Source organism: Balaenoptera musculus, chromosome 12 (genome assembly GCF_009873245.2).
Source record: "Balaenoptera musculus isolate JJ_BM4_2016_0621 chromosome 12, mBalMus1.pri.v3, whole genome shotgun sequence".
Classification (NCBI taxonomy): domain Eukaryota; kingdom Metazoa; phylum Chordata; class Mammalia; order Artiodactyla; family Balaenopteridae; genus Balaenoptera; species Balaenoptera musculus.
Genome location: NC_045796.1, coordinates 31,569,873 through 31,585,809, shown reverse-complemented (window position 1 = coordinate 31,585,809; position 15,937 = coordinate 31,569,873). Strand labels below are relative to the sequence as shown.

At 36.8% G+C, this 15,937-nt stretch overlaps 1 protein-coding gene across 1 annotated transcript; it reads right to left on the bottom strand.

Annotated features, from left to right (window-relative positions):
* Nucleotides 1-14,844: 14,844 nt before the first annotated feature.
* On the bottom strand, nucleotides 14,845-14,988 carry LOC118904964 (short transmembrane mitochondrial protein 1-like). The gene has a single exon (XM_036871161.1). The coding sequence runs from the start codon at nucleotides 14,986-14,988 to the stop codon at nucleotides 14,845-14,847; it is 144 nt and encodes a 47-aa protein (XP_036727056.1).
* Between the last annotated feature and the right edge of the window lie 949 nt (nucleotides 14,989-15,937).

Below are 15,937 nucleotides of genomic sequence, written 5' to 3'. Positions count from 1 at the left end.
TGCTGGAAAATTGCTACTTTAAAAAAATAGTTTTTAGGTAATTTAAGGTATTTCTTGGAAGTTGATTTCTGAGTATTTGTGAATAACCTCTCACACAGCATCGAGTACAAACAAATCTACCATTGAATGAATTCCTTATATAAAGTTTGAGAACTAGCTTGAACTTTAAAATAGCCTATAAATATGCTATATTTAGCTAAAACTCACAATTACTAAGGTTTTAGGAACTATGGTGATATATATTATAGCGTACTTCTATCAATTTATTTATTGATCATATAAATAAAATATCTGAGGCTCATGTATTCATATCTGGTAAGTTTGTGGTTTTTAGAATACTAGCGAATACAGTGTTTATTTCATTCAAGCCATAATTTATTGAAGTAAATTCTCTAAAAAATTGGATACTAGGTATGTAGGAAAAGTTGCTGGTTGACTGGCTGATGTATTTTCTAAAAATTAATGCAATTGTCAAAATTGCCTAACCTTAGGCATAAGAAGATATTAGTGGAAAATTCTTGCAAGCTAATAAATTTATTCAAATGCTCTAAATTAAAACTCAGTCAGACATTTGTTATTGTTTCCCTTTCAGTGAAATAAATAATTCACAAATATTTTGAGCATTTGATATATTTCTAACATTGTTTTAAACACAGTGGGGTATCAAAAGATATCTAGTTCTTACAAGGAGGTTATGATCTATTTGCAGAAGCAAGTTACACATGGACTAAGCATTAAACCAATGATCTTCACAGTTTTCTAACATGGTAACCACATGACACTGAAAACTCTGGAGGATTGGTGTGATGTCATATTTCATGACCCAAAAGTTTATTAGAACTTTGAAGAACTTTGAGGTATAGATAATGATAGAACCATTTGCTATGAGGCTCAAGAGCTCTTTCTCAAGTGTCAGTGGGTCAGTGGTGAGTCATTAAGTGGTCACGGAGGGATATAGCATTAAGTGTTCTGTAAGTGAAGAGGAAGGAGAAGTAACCAATGTGGAAAACCCAGCGTGACCTTTTAACGGATATAAGCTGGGTTAAAGGATGAGGACAAGAGGAACAGCAAGGGCATTCCAGACCTTAGGAATGGTGTGAACAGTCTTGACTTTGTGAATGTTGCGACATATATGGAAGAGAATAGACGGGCTGTTTGGACGTGAGCCAACATGGGGATGAACTTGAAGGATTAAGGAAGGGACTACAGTACAGGAACTGCAATCCTAGTTTCTTTCTTTTACTCTAATATTGAATATATCACTTTTATTTTTAGTCCTCTAGTCTTTGGAACATATATATTGCTTTATAATAGTTTTCAGGGCTTAGAGAATGTTAAGAATACACTTGCAGATTTATAAGGAATGATTAAGAGAGTCTCAAAACTCAGAGTTAGTAATGCTGAAATTATTGTTATGCTCTGTTTCTCTTCTGGCTTTAAATAGTATCTATTATTTTTCTCTCCACAACCTGCAAAGCGCCAGGCATGTGGAAAAAACACAAAGCACAATAAACATTTGCTGAATTAATGCATGTTTCTTGAGAGCAGAGATTATATTTCTTCCTTTTTGTGATTCTCCATGACTCCTATATGGCGTTATGCATGCAGTGAACATCCCATAACTATAAAGTATTGAAAATGTTTATGTTACCGAGAAACAAACATGACTGAAACCAGTATTACTTGCTCAAACTGTCTCGAGCATTCTTTCATTCATTCAGCCACTCAGTAATGGGTGCATTCACAGGACACTGCACTAAGAACTTTTAGTCTGAGGGTGATTTTATGCCTTTTACAGACTGGCCAACTCTTACTGATCCTTCAACTCTCAGCACACATGTCACTTTCTGTTTTAGCATTCCAGACTGGGTTAGGTGCTTATCCTTTCATAGCCATATTCTCTAACTGTACGGTAATTCGCTCCAGATGGTGCTCCACAAGAGCAGAAGTGAGCCATTCACCTCTTGGTCCCTAGTACCAAGCCCAATACCTTGTTTATAGATGTCACTTGATGAGAGTTTGTTGAGTAAATGTTTGTAGAACAAATATAATCTTTAATGATGGTGTTGTCAGATGTATGGCTTTGAATTGGCAATTTGGCTTTTAAGTATCACATTCAGAAAACTAACTGAAAAAACAAAACTGCCACAGTTATAACAGTTTGGAGACAAATGTGAGTCAACAAGAAAGAATAATTAAAAAGTCACAAAAATATGATATAAAATGTAAGATGAAATGTACCATTAATAAACTATTCATATTATGTGGGTATGTACATTTTTTATTGTGGCAAACTTTTACTGTGTATCTAGTAATTAAAATATAATTGTTAATGAAGGGGTGATGTTTATTCAATGTATGATTTAATAAAGACTGTCTTTTTAAATAACCAACTTAAATAACACTCAAAAATTTATTTTTGACACTCTCAAATCAAATAAGTAATGATTGTTATCTTTAGGCTAGAAGTGGAGACTGATTAGATTTAAAATATTTTTCAAAAACTTAGCAATGTTGTTTGTAACAAATAAAATGGAATCCACTAGCATGTCCTTATTTATTTGATTGTGAGTTTTCCATCCCCACCAGAACTTTTTGAGAATAAATAGAATCTACGTGTAAAGTAAAATTTGCTTTATAATCAGACATGTGCCTTTACGCGTTTGGAAGTTAGAAACAACTCACAAGTCTTGGATTGGGTGAAGGCAATGATGCCATTTCATCCTCAGAACGCTATTTGGAAGAGCAGTTAAAACAAATGCAAAATGAGGGGGAAGACTTAGCACAAGTGGATTTTTGTCTCATGAGATTTGCTGAAGTGTATTATTTTCCCTAGAAATGCCTTAGGCCCAGCTTGTGCTTGTCTTAATTTTCTCCACAGCCCTTGCAGGGTACTTTGCATATTAGTAAGTGTGAGTTGACTTGAATTGAATTAAACTTGGTGGGATCCAGCTGCTCTTGAGGCAACTGGCACCCCAAAGGCATGGAGACAGAGCAGTCCTTTTCAATAACTAATCTGTGGAACTATTTCCTACTCTGTGTAACTCCTGGAATTCTTACAGACAGTCACAAAGTGTGGAAAATGGCTGGATATTAAAGCAGGACATTACAGACCTACTCAGCCAACCTTGTCAGATTTCTCTTCCCTTCATCCCTAAGTAGAGTATCAGGAGTTAAAACTTCAGGAGTTACGCAAAACTCTAAGCCACATCAACTCTTACATTCTTGGGATTATTTGGGTCAATAGTTTGTCTTTCATGTGGTGTGTTTACATATGGTTGGAAGTGGTGAAGTCATTTTCATTGAGAGCATTACAAAGTAGAGAGTCTGAATGCTACAAAGGGGGGTGATTGTTGTTAACAGTCAATCAAGAGAAACAACAATTGAATCAGAAGATGAATGGGTAAAACAATATAGAGTTAATGTTTTGTGAATTTTGTGTATTTAAAAAAAAGACCTAGGACATTAAACCGAAAGTAAACCAACTGAAAATTGGTAGTTCTTTTAATTTTATACTCATTTAATTTGTGGACTAATTCTTGATGCATATGTTTAGCCAAAAGTTGAAAAGCAAATACAAAGATCAAATTTCCGCCTCCACTCCCCACCCCTAAAGAAGGAAGTTAAAAGTATTTAACTTACACATTTTACTGTGTTGATTTGTTTAAAGCTCAGTTGACCTAAATGGTTATAAAATGTCTACACATAAAGGTGTTAGCACATATTTTTATATGGGCAAATCCTGAATATGATGGAAATGTAATTTCGACTTGGAACATACAACTAGCAAATTTAAGAATAGGAGGTTTCTTTTTAGCTTGTTGTGGAAATAACACCATGTCTTTGGTTTCAGGTAACAGGATGAAGTCACTGCCAGAGCCTGACTTCCTACTATGAAAAAGGTAAGGTATGAAAGAAAGGAACAATCCCAGTGGAAATTCTACCATAAGATCACATACCGACCAAATCTTACTATTTAGTATTTCCACTTGTAGACTAGATTTTATTTGACATAAATATATCAAAAAATATGTGCTTTTAATTTAAATTTCTTTCTTTCTGAAAAACAAAAGGCAAGGCATCTGTTCTATAAAATGAATAAACTTAAGTAGAGTTTGCTAAGTGCCATGTCTTCTAACTGTGGCCTCTCTAGAGTTTATTTAATGTGGTTCATCCTCAGGAAGTTGCAGAGTAATGAAGAGTCTTACAGGAAATAGTGACAGTTTTACTGTTATCTTTAGGAAAAGTCCCATGAAACAAAGGAAACCATTTTTAAACTGTCTTAGAATATTTTTTTTAAGCTCAGTTTAGGATTGTATAATAGAGTAAAGCATGCCTATTATTTGCAGTTATTCCCTTAATAATAATAATTATCACACATGTTTTGGTGATTAATAATACTATTGATATGGCTCCCTAAAAACCCCATGAATTTTAGGTAGGTTCAATTAGAGTTGTTTTTTTTTTTTTTTTTCCCCTTGAGGCTTGGAATAGGTATTTAAAGACTTGTCCAAAGCCACATAACCAGTTAGTGGCAGAACTGGTGCTAAGGACAGGTTTGCTGACTTTAGCTCCATCTCCATTGTTTTGTGTTTTTCTCATTACTTCATCCTATCTTATTTAATTTACTATGGGGAAATATATTCTGAGGAAAATAAAAATAAACGGAAAAGAATAACATGAATTCTAAATTAAGGCTGTTATTTTAGTAATTTTCAGCATCCTGGTTTGTTTCATTCCCAGGACGTTAATGCCCTGCATTGGCTGCTGACATGCAGCAATGAGGCTCCAGGCTTGGGCTCAGGAGTCAGGCGCTTGGGTGGGGCTTGTTCTGCCCCTCACTAAGTGTGAGAGCTTGTGTCTCAGCTGCCCCTTTGGAAGATGGAGAGCATAGCGAAACCTACCTTTGGGGGTTGTTGTGAGAATTCAATGAAGTATAGTTTATTTAAAGTGTTTATAATAGCGTTGATGTACATAGTAAGTGCTCCCCAAATGTTAGAGACTATTATATTTACTTTAATAATTAAGATTATCAAGGAAGATGAAAGATTTATTTTCCCCAATTAAAAAACTAAAAAAATTAGGGATCAGGGGAAATTCACTTTCCGCAGAGGGGCTTCTCAGTGCTCCAGTGATCTCATAAGCATTGTTAGTTCACGCTAAGGGCCATTGAATGAGAAACAGAAGAATAATGTTTTCAATTAGTAAAAATTTTATAAACAAGGTAAATTAGCAGCTTAGTTACTAAATTAAATTATCTTGCTTTGAAACTCAGAAAGAAATATTTGTTAAATAGACTAAGAAGTCCCTTTAGATGTGGCATTACTTCTCAGAATAAGCGCTGTCAGGAATTCTGGGTATTTAAGACATGGACTAAATATTCACTAAGTATGTGAGTTTAAAAATTATGGAAGTCTTGGGAGTTTGTCTTAGAAAATCTGCCAAAAGTAAGCACCGTGAAAGTAGTAGTTTAATTTTTGGTTCTGATTAGAGAAACTGACAGCTTCTTTTTTTCTCAGCTAGTTAAATATATATAGAATTAGAAACTGGTAAAGTTGGAAGAAAACACTTCTGATCGTGCGGTCTTATGCTTTTCCAGCTTCTCACCATGGCACCTAATTACAAAAGTGTAACCTATAAAAACCAGGAGGAGAAGCTGTAGTTGTCTCAAGACAGGGGGTTGGAGCTGGGCTCACTGCTTCTGCAGAACTCTGCAAAGCCCGTGAGCGCACCTCCCCTTCAACGGGTGAGGAAACCGACTCCGTAGGCAATGTGCGCCTTACTCAAAGACACACTCTCAGACAGACAGTGGCGGAGCCAGTTCTTGAATAAATATCCTCTCCTCTTCTGCTCTTTTGATTTTACACTGTATCCTTCCTAGTAAAGGATCTGTAAATTAGAGCCCTTTAACAATCCAGATCCTTTTCTCTTCTCCACTTTTATTAGAGAGTTGTACCTGACAGAAAGTCCATTTAGCTTGATATCAGCATGACGGGCATGTCCTTGGATCAGTGCAAATCCATCCCAGTGTTTAATTGATTAACTCATTAATCATCTGTTAATCACCTGCTCTGTGCACCTACTGGGCACCATATTACGCCCTGGGAATATCAAGTTGATGAAAACGCCATCTTTTCCCTCATAGGTAGAAGAGGAATGTAGAGAGAGATGCATAAATAAATACTGTGTCTCTTGTAGTGGCTTAGCTAGAAAGTAAAAATTGTGTGAAAAATATTAATTCTTTAAACATTAAATATTAATCATTATATAATGCTCTGTTCATGGTAAATGCAATACTTACATACTGGAAGGAAAGGCAGGATTTCGATTAATTTTTATTAATTTATATTTTTATTTAAACTTTTTTAAAGCAAAAAAAGTTACTTTATTTTTAATGATTTTTTTATTAAGTAAGTAATTTAGTTATTGCTGTGAGTCACAGATCCCATGGGCTGGATGCCTCCTGATTTCTGTTGGATGGTTAGGTCACTGATGAAGTTGAATAATGCTGAGGATGGAGGGTTCTTTCCTGTAGTCTAATCCTACAGTGGAACCTGAACGGGTGGTAATGGAGTATAGATCTCCTGATAGAAATATATCTCCTTATGTAATTACTGATGGCCAAGGTCACTGTTTATTCTAACTAGTCAAAGTTGCTTTAAGCCTAGAGTGGTTCCTCTCAATGATTAAGCTTGACTGATTAGCCATGATCAAGACAAAATAAAAGACTTCCTTTGGCAGGGAAAATTAATGGCACCAGAGACCCGTGCAACTATGCTAGGCCTTACTTCGGGATTCCTTGCCTTCTAGAAGCCTTGTTCATATTAAAGTTCAGAATTTTGAGGATCACCTAGCCCCTGTTACAAGTGCTCACCTGATTGTCGCTACCTTGATGTTGAATTGTGCTTATTTTTGTTCGTTACAGTAAATCAGCATTTCTCTATCGCTTGCTATCATAGTAGGCTGCCCACCATACAGTGAATCCTCCCTTACTTTATTCTACCATGTCGAACAACGTTTACTGCTCTACCAACCTTAAGGAGGGTATCTGGTTCTCTTTTGTATCATGATCCATGTATCTGTGCTTGCTTCTACCTGAAAGCTTACCGCACTAAGCATTCTCTGTAATAACGTTTGTATTGTAGACTTTAGTTTCCATGATGGAGTCATTTGTAACGGACAAACCTTCCTGCAATAAATAACTATAAAAGCTGGACAGAATATGTAAGATAATAGATTGAAGACATTGGAGAGCAACCGACATAGTCGGGACACAAGGGTGGTTATGATCCTTGAGAGAAGAGAAACGCATTGGCTGCACTTAAATTCTCCCTAGCTACCCCTGTGAGAGCATTGTCTAAATTTTAGCACAGGTGAATGAAGTATAAGAAGAAAGTGGCAATTGTTATTGGACTAAGGAGAATGATATCAGACTTTGGGGCAAACAAAGTGGCTAGAACTAGAGGGGAAAATTTCTGGAGGGGAGTAAGCCTCAGAAAAGTAGCCCAAATATCTCCATATAAATTCTGTTCAAGTCAGTTGTCAACTACTAGTCTGTACATAAGCAGGACGAAGACCTCAAGAAATGTAGCACAAAAGGACATCTGAATGGCTAAAAAACAGATCTCTGGGGTATTTTAGCCTCATGACACTGGGGAGAGAGATAGGAATTCAAGTGCTGCCAAAGTACAGGGGCATTGGTAAACAACCTCAGGATCTCAGTGGAGACCCTGTCTGTCAAGCCCTAGGAGTAGGGACCTTACCCTAGGAAAAAGGAAATACAACAGAGCTTTAAATCAAGCTTAGACAGGATCAGTTGATCCACCAGCATTTTTTTCCTGAATTTCAGAAAACCATTTAACTCTCTTTTAAGGACCATATCAGAGTCTCTATGATACTCAGCAGTCAATAAAAAATTACAAGATGTGCTTTAAAACAGGAAAAAAAAAAAAAAGACCAAAACCCAAGAGAAAAAAGACAATAAACCCATACATGATTTAGATATTGCTGTTATCAGATAGGGACTTTAAAATAACTATGGTTAATCTGATCAAGAAAATGGAGAAAATGATGTACAAAATAGATGAAAATATAACTTCAACAGAGTATTGGAATCCATATAAATTAATCAAATGGACCTTCTTGAGCTGAAAAATACAATATTTAATATTAAAAACTTTGGATGTTTTGAACAGCCAGGTGAACACATTATTGAACTAGAAGACACAGGATTGATGAAATAGAAGACAGGTCAAAATAAGCTAAGAGAGAATGGAAACAGAATAGAACATAAAAGACACATGGTACACAAACTGACTTCTGAACTCACTGTTCTCCAGAAAGGGACTTCATACTTGGAAGCTCTATGGATTGCTTTTTTCTAGACTATTGGATGCTACTAGAAACATACTTAGACATATCTAATTCCATTGCTGATTCAAAGCATTTGCATTTTCAAGGGAACTTAGGGAACTGAGAGATGCTTTTGTTAACTTTAATTTTAATGGAAAATCTATTTCCTTTAAGTGGTATCTTTACCAAAATTTGACAACTTCTGAAAAGAGAACAGAGTACGAGATCTTAGGGAGTAGAAATAATCGAGATCAAGTTTTCTTCCCAAAGGAAATAATGCAATGTCATAAGAATGTATTTTCATGTTTTAGTTTTTTTTTTTCATTTTTATTCTAGTTTTTATTTCAAAACTATTTGGATCAGTAGCAGATCTCTGTCCCTTTTACTTTCTCCTGGTTTCTTTACTTCCCACTTTTGATCTGTCAGTGCTTGTGCTCTGTGCCTTTTTACTATATTAACAGTCTATAAGGTTTTCCATTTCTGGAAAATTAGGCAGAGAACAGAATTTTTGATCCAAGTCTTTGTAATTTGCAGCATGAGAACTGTTTCACCAGTTGCAATCCATCTTTTATGGGTTTTAAACTGTTTTTTCTTGAGACTTTTGTGCATTTTTTGTAGCCCACCCTGACACTGTCGGGGGAAAATAATATACTCTGACAGTAGTCTTACTGGTGTCTTGGAAAAAGACAAAAACGTGGAAGGCAGATTAATGAAGATATTAATGAAAAGTGGATAGTATATTTTATTTCTTTCTATTCACTGATTCTCAACTAAAAATTAACCCAAAGCCAATGTTTGGTATCATAAAACCTTGGCTATTTTATATATTTGGAAATGGCTTCTGACCTAGAAATAACATTGTGTTCCCTCCCACCCCCTCCCCTTTTCACCCAACAGCCTCATCCCTTCCCCTCCCCCACAAATCCTTGATGATAAAGAGATTTCCTCTGTATGCCCAATAACACATGAATCCAATTGCAAAGAACTGATTATACCACAACTCTGCCTAATATATTGATACTATCATGACCCAGTTTCTGAGGCTAAGATTTTTTTCTTGATCATAAAATGCTTTCACAGATGTTAAGTCATTTGACTTCCTCAAAAATTGTGTGAGGTAGGGAGAGTGAGTATTATTACACCTATTTCACAATAAGGAGGCTAAGGTAGACGAAGTGACTCACCCAAGGCAATAGATAGTAAGCTTTAAAGCCAGGACTCATGCCTTTGCTACTCTTCAGCGTTGACATCCTTACTTAGGAGGCTTGGGTGGAATGGTAGGTGGATGCTAGGAGCATTGTTATTATTGAAATGTTTTCATAGTATAAAGAAGGACTATGCCTACCTTAAATCCATGATAGGTATAGACTATATTTTGATTACTGTTCTAGCTCTAGTGGGAGAGAGATGTTCTACTTTGCAGAAGCTTTTTACAATATGAATCCCTAAATCCTTTTGGGAAATGGTAAAAAACAATAGTTTTAGAAATTTGTGCTGACCTTAATAAAGAGGAAATGAATACCCGTAAGTGGTTTGACAAGCTCAGGAAAATGTTCTTGGGAATGTGCAATAATGGTTTGTTCAGATTAGATGACATCCTGAATCAGAAAGGACTTTGCAGATCCACAGGTATTTAAGACGTGGACCAACAGGACGCCAAGCACTAAAGCATGTTCTGTGAATTCTCTTAGTGTCAAGGTCATATTGGGAGACAATTCTTGGAGTGTCTTGGAGTCTCACATTTCTCCCTGTCTTATGAGCAAAGGAAATAACTAACTTTATCCCACTCTATTATTTCCAGAATGTTTGTGCAGTGAACAGCCTTAGAAGATGTAGATAGTGTCTCCCTTCAGAGCAAAGGGCAGGCATGCTTACTGTCCAGTATAAAAGATTCAGGTTCCCTAAGCTCAGGGTCCCTCTCCTATAATGCTTATTGTATGTACAGGTGTCACCTGACCCTCTTTGTGTTGCCCTATGGGAATTGGCTCTTTTGGAACTAGTGCAAGAAAATAATGATATTCTGGCTACCACTACTGCTGAGAGGAATAAAGTCAATTGTCTCTGACACAGGCATGTCACATATTCTTCCAGCATCTGTAAAAGTATGAATGTTAGTTTGCAAATAGCCTTCACCGCACAGTTCTGACATGTCTCAAGCCATCTCCTCCTCTCCTAATCTCTGGTCTAGTGCAAAAAACAAAAAACAAACACAAGACATTTTGAGTCCATGAATGTGGTTTCCTGAGTCTTGTGTATTTTTAGCAGGATGATTCTGGCATTTCACAATGAACATTGTCTGTGGAAACCAGATACGTAGTTGGTGGAGACCAATCAGCAAATCATGACACTGCAGAGAAGTTGGGGATTCTTAGATAATTCACTGCTCCTCTTCCCCTGCAGACTTCAGTCTCTTTAAGACCAGCCTTGAGCCAACCTGGGATATAGGTCTTCAGTCTGAGGAACTGCTTTTATTTTCCCATTTTATTGCTCAACATATTTGGAAATTATCCTCGTTGTTCCTCACCAGGCTGGATTTTCATCCTTAGCTCATTACTAGACTTCCATTTCTGCATAGCCCTCCAGTTCTTGGCAAGATAACTGTGTTCTCTCTCTTGATTTTTTATGATGATGGACATTAACACAACAAACCATCTCTGTTATTTTTTAAGATCATTTAAGATGGGGAATTTTTTTTAGCATTCTAGATTAGGTAGGGGCCAGTCATGGGTAAGAAAGTTCTCCAACCTTGGACTCTCCTCTTGTTAAAGGTTAATACAATTTTCTAAGACTTAATGCTGCCCAAGGACTCTGAGGTTCACTTCTGTGCCTGACCCCTTTTATTTACGCTCTCTGTCTTCAGGATTTAGACCTTAGTTTGGGCCCATTAACTTCTGGTTTACTTATTCTTCCACAGTTCTCCCTTCTCCCTTCCAAGCCCCCAGTAAGTCACCCATTTGATTCTGGGAGCTGGTCAACCCTGATGCCTTACAGAAGCTCAATACATATTTGTAGAATGATTAAATGGAGGTACTGGATCTTGTTTTGAGCCTTTTAACCAGAGCTCTTCAATCTAACCAGTACCTTGATTTCCCCAATAAAAAATACATGGAAAGAGGGATAATAATGCTACAAGTCATGTATAATATAATACCAATACTGGCCGAGAGCTTACCTTATGCCTGGTACTGTACCAAGCGCTTTAGATATATTGCCTTATTTAATCCTCACAAATTTACTACATGATTACCAACATTTTACAGTTATAAAAATGGGCACAGGGAGAGTTTGTAATTTTTCTCAAGTCACACAGTGACAGAACTGAGATTCTTCTACCTTGTAAGAGCTAGAGTTATTTGGTGCACATATTACATGGTTAAAGAAGAAAATTGAACTTTTACTTTTGGGTAAGGCTAACTTAAATCAGCCATAAAAATGTCTTCTTTGTCTCAGGATCAGGTAAAAGATCAGTCAAGCCAGAAAACCTGAACTTTGTGGAAAGCAAGCCATGGGTATTCTCGTCCAACTCCTCATTTACACAGCTCCCTCTCATATCAGTTGGGTGATTAGTTAATTTCTTCTTTCATTTATTCTAAGAATATTTACTGAAACCTGATTTGGTACATAGCACTGTTCCTAAGAATTCAGGCTAAGTGAAGAGAAGTAATTCCCCTTAGGGGAAGGAGAGCATTCCTTGTGGACCTGCCTGAGGCCAGGAGTTTTCCCCAAAGAATTGGAAGAAGATAGAACTGTTGTGAAGGGTTGAGATACAGACTGGGGACTCCTTCAGTGCTTGTAAATTCCTGAGGGCAGGGACTGTACCTGCGTCTTTCATGGCTGCATCGTTTGTGCTGAGTACACTGCCTGATACACAGGAGTTGCTTCAAAACTATGGTCCAACTGAATTGAATCACTAGCCTCCTAGGATGGTTTTTTTTGCCTTAATCATTCTTCTGGAATTTTACTTAAGTTGTTGATTGGAAAAATTGGATATATTGGTTTATTATAAGTGTTCAGATATTAGATTAAACATGACTAAGTTTCAGTTTCTGCTTTTTCTTTTTCTCTAACCAGAAAAGAACTTTGTCATTCACCACATTTCATATTCCTTTAGTACTATATTTTGGATCAGGACAGTGTTTCTTTTTTTTTTACTTCCAAGGTACAGAAAACAATACTATAGAAAAACTGCTCACATGTGATAAACTAAACTATGTAAATATACGTAGTCTGCTAGGTTGGGTCATATGTAACTGACAATATTAGGGAGTTTTTGACCTTTAGTGGTTAAACTTAATGGATTATGCTTTATTTTCTTCTTCTTCTTCTTTTTTTTTTTAATAAAACAACTGAGATGCCTATAAAAGAAGAAAAATTTCTCCACAAAAATTTCTATGGCATTCTCCAGGTTGGTGTACTTCTGGCTATAATGAAAGATATTTGCATTTTTCCTTTGCCTTATCAGAATTCTTCCTAACTGGATGGCCTGTGGCACAAACTTACTTTCCCAGCTCTGACTATTATGTGAATGTGTGCTGGATAATGTATTTCATATTATTTGAGGCCTTGTGAGTATTATTAGAATGAGAGGAAACCATGAAAATTATGGGTTCTTGGTTCACTGCTTTAACAAATATTTACTGAGAGCCAACAAAAACAATGTTTACTGTATGAGCGGAAAACGAAAAGACACAGTTCTTGCCTCCTTTGACTTTATTTATTTATTTTTTACTTTTTAAATTTTTTGGACTAATATCTACTATTTATTGGACAATTTGCAAAGCACTGTGCTACACATCACATGCGTTATTTCACCTGTTTCTCATGGAAGCCCTATGAGGTAGGCATTGCATCCACATCTTACAGAGAACACAACAGTTTCAGAAAAATAAGCTGCTTGCCCCTGATCACACTGCAAGGGAGAAGCCAAACCATAATATGATCCTAACCTGTCTCACGCACCAGTACAACCTGACAGGGACAAAACTTATCTCCATGTATGAAAGATCCATGTTTTCAAACAGAAGTAGAATCACTTCATTTTATAATCACATTTAGTATCAGTGGCATCACTGTCTGAAAAAAAGGTCTCTAAACCATTCTTCCAGTTTACTAATTCTGCTAAAATGTCTTCAGAAATGGCATCATCAGTGAAGCTGCCCAACAAGCCCTCTGGAACAAAACACCCAATGAAATGGGCCTTTATTTATATTTAGTGCAAATTACACTTCCAGGACTTTAGCTTGGAGCTATCCCCCTGCACAGATATGTAAGCAGATTAAATAAATTATGGTATATTCATTCAGTAGAACCTTATGTAACCAAAAAAGGAAAGTGGTTCTTTGTTCCTTACCTAAGGATATGGAATGACCTCCACTGGGGAAAACACCGTATATAGTTTGCTATCATTCACCCCCGTACATGTGTTTGTTCAGGCACAAAATCTTTGGCAAAAGGATATAGGAAACTAGCGAGTGCCTGAATCCAGGGAGAAAACAAGGAGGTGAGGGACAACGCAGATCACTTTGTATTGACCCAGGGGGAAAGTTATGTATTTACACTTTTTTTTCAATTAAAAAAAATAATGGACTATTATACATTTGAAAAATTACAAGAGTAACTTATGGTTGCAGAAAGAAAAACACAAAAAGTCTTCTTATGAGAATCACTATAAAGTTATAATGTAAATACAATTCTTTTAATGTAAAAAGGCATAAAATTTCCTTTATAGACAACTTCTCATTTATCTACCATGTAGTGTCAAATGTGCCTGTAATCCCATGAAATAAGTGTGATTCTTATGCGAGAATAGAGCCAGATCAAATGCATCATTAAGGAAAAATATGCATACTAGACTATGAATTCTACTGAGGACAAAGGCCATTACTTTAAATACTTTTAAATTCTCCAGTTCCTGATAGGGTTCTCAGAACAGAGTTTCTTGGTTAATGAATAGCAAATTGATTTATTGGTTAAATTAGCAACTATGGAGCTTCCTGACAACAACATAAAATTAGTGGATAATTCACCAGAAACTGGCTTCTAGATTTTCATTTTAATTACTAGTTTGAAACAACGTAATTTGGTACCAGAGGTTTAAACACCCAATATAATTGCTAGACTGTGAAATCAGCATTATTTATATCTCATCAGCTCTACAAAACTCATCAATTTTTCTTTTGAAAACGGTAGTAGAAATCCCAAAAAATAAGGGAGAGACTACTAATTTAAGGTCATGTTTACTAATCTAGCACCATAATTCCATTCTCAGGACCTCCCAAGTGGCTGGAAGGAGGAAGGGAAGAAGTAAGGATGTTTGAAAAGTAAGGGTTGTTCTTAACTTGTGGCCCCATTTGTGCTGTAAAGCAATACAGGGTCTAGCAAAGAAGAAAATTGCTGAGGCTGGAGATGAAAACAAAAGCTTTTGGTTCAGATGGTAAAGGAGGCCCTCAAGAATACAATCAGTTTATCCAGGAGGCAGTGCCGGAGTTGGCCTCATGAACTAGGGGGTTTCTTCTTGGTGTCCATGTCCTTTTTGATTTCTTCAAGTTTTTTAGCCAGGTTTGGTATGTCATAGTTCTGAGCCAGATACGTTCCCACCACGTTGCCAAGAGTAAATCCAAGCAGGAACTGGAGCATGTGTCGGCAAGGAAGGCTCGAAGGGCGGCTGCAGCTCCGTGGGCCGTCTGAGGCTGCCTCGCCCGGCATGATGCCTCCTTTGACTTTATTGTTTATGGTTTGTATTGTTTATCTCAAAGAGCCTTGTAAATAAATATAAAATTATAGTTGTGATAGGTGCTTTGAAGGAGAGTGCATAAGAATACAACTGTAAATACTAGGGGGAATGGATCAAGTTGGGGAGGTCAGGGAGGGTCTTTCTGAGGAAGTGAAGGCTGAGCCAAGGTCAAATACAGTTGTTACCTGGATGAAAGGAGACCAGCAGTGGAGATATGAAACAACACAGTCCAGTTCAGTTCACTGAATGTTTACAGAATGCCTACCATATGCCAGACACTATGATTAGATGCTGGGAAATAAAAAATGAATGAGACATGGTCTTTGCCCCAGTAAATTACTCACTATCAGGGTTTCATCTTCATGCAATTGATAAATTAGGAGAGCCACACCGTATGTGTTTGTTTTGCTTCTATGTAGTTTGAGTTTCCTTTGTGTCAGGATTCCCTCAGCTAGGCAAGTCCTTCTGAAGAAATCAAACACAGTCTTTTTGTCAAGGAATCAAAGTTTAATAAATAAATATACATAATCTTCTAGATTCAAGTCCAGCAAGGCTATTCTAGGCTTTACCATCAATTACACGTGGCCTCACAGTGGAGCTCAGGACTGTTTCAGACCCGCCAACAGCACGGCTCCAGGAGGGGAGCCTGACTGCCACCAAACAAGAGACCGATTCTTCCTTTCTTTCTTTTTTTTAACATCTTTATTGGAGTATAATTGCTTTACAATGGTGTGTTAGTTTCTGCTTAAAACAAAGTGAATCAGGTATACATACACATATATCCCCATAACCCCTCCCTCTTGCGACTCCCTCCCACTCTCCCTATTCCACCCTTCTAGGTGGTCACAGAGC

Excerpts from the sequence above, each read along its gene's own strand:
- LOC118904964 (XM_036871161.1), bottom strand. The coding sequence starts at position 14,988 with ATGCTCCAGTTCCTGCTTGGATTTACTCTTGGCAACGTGGTGGGAACG.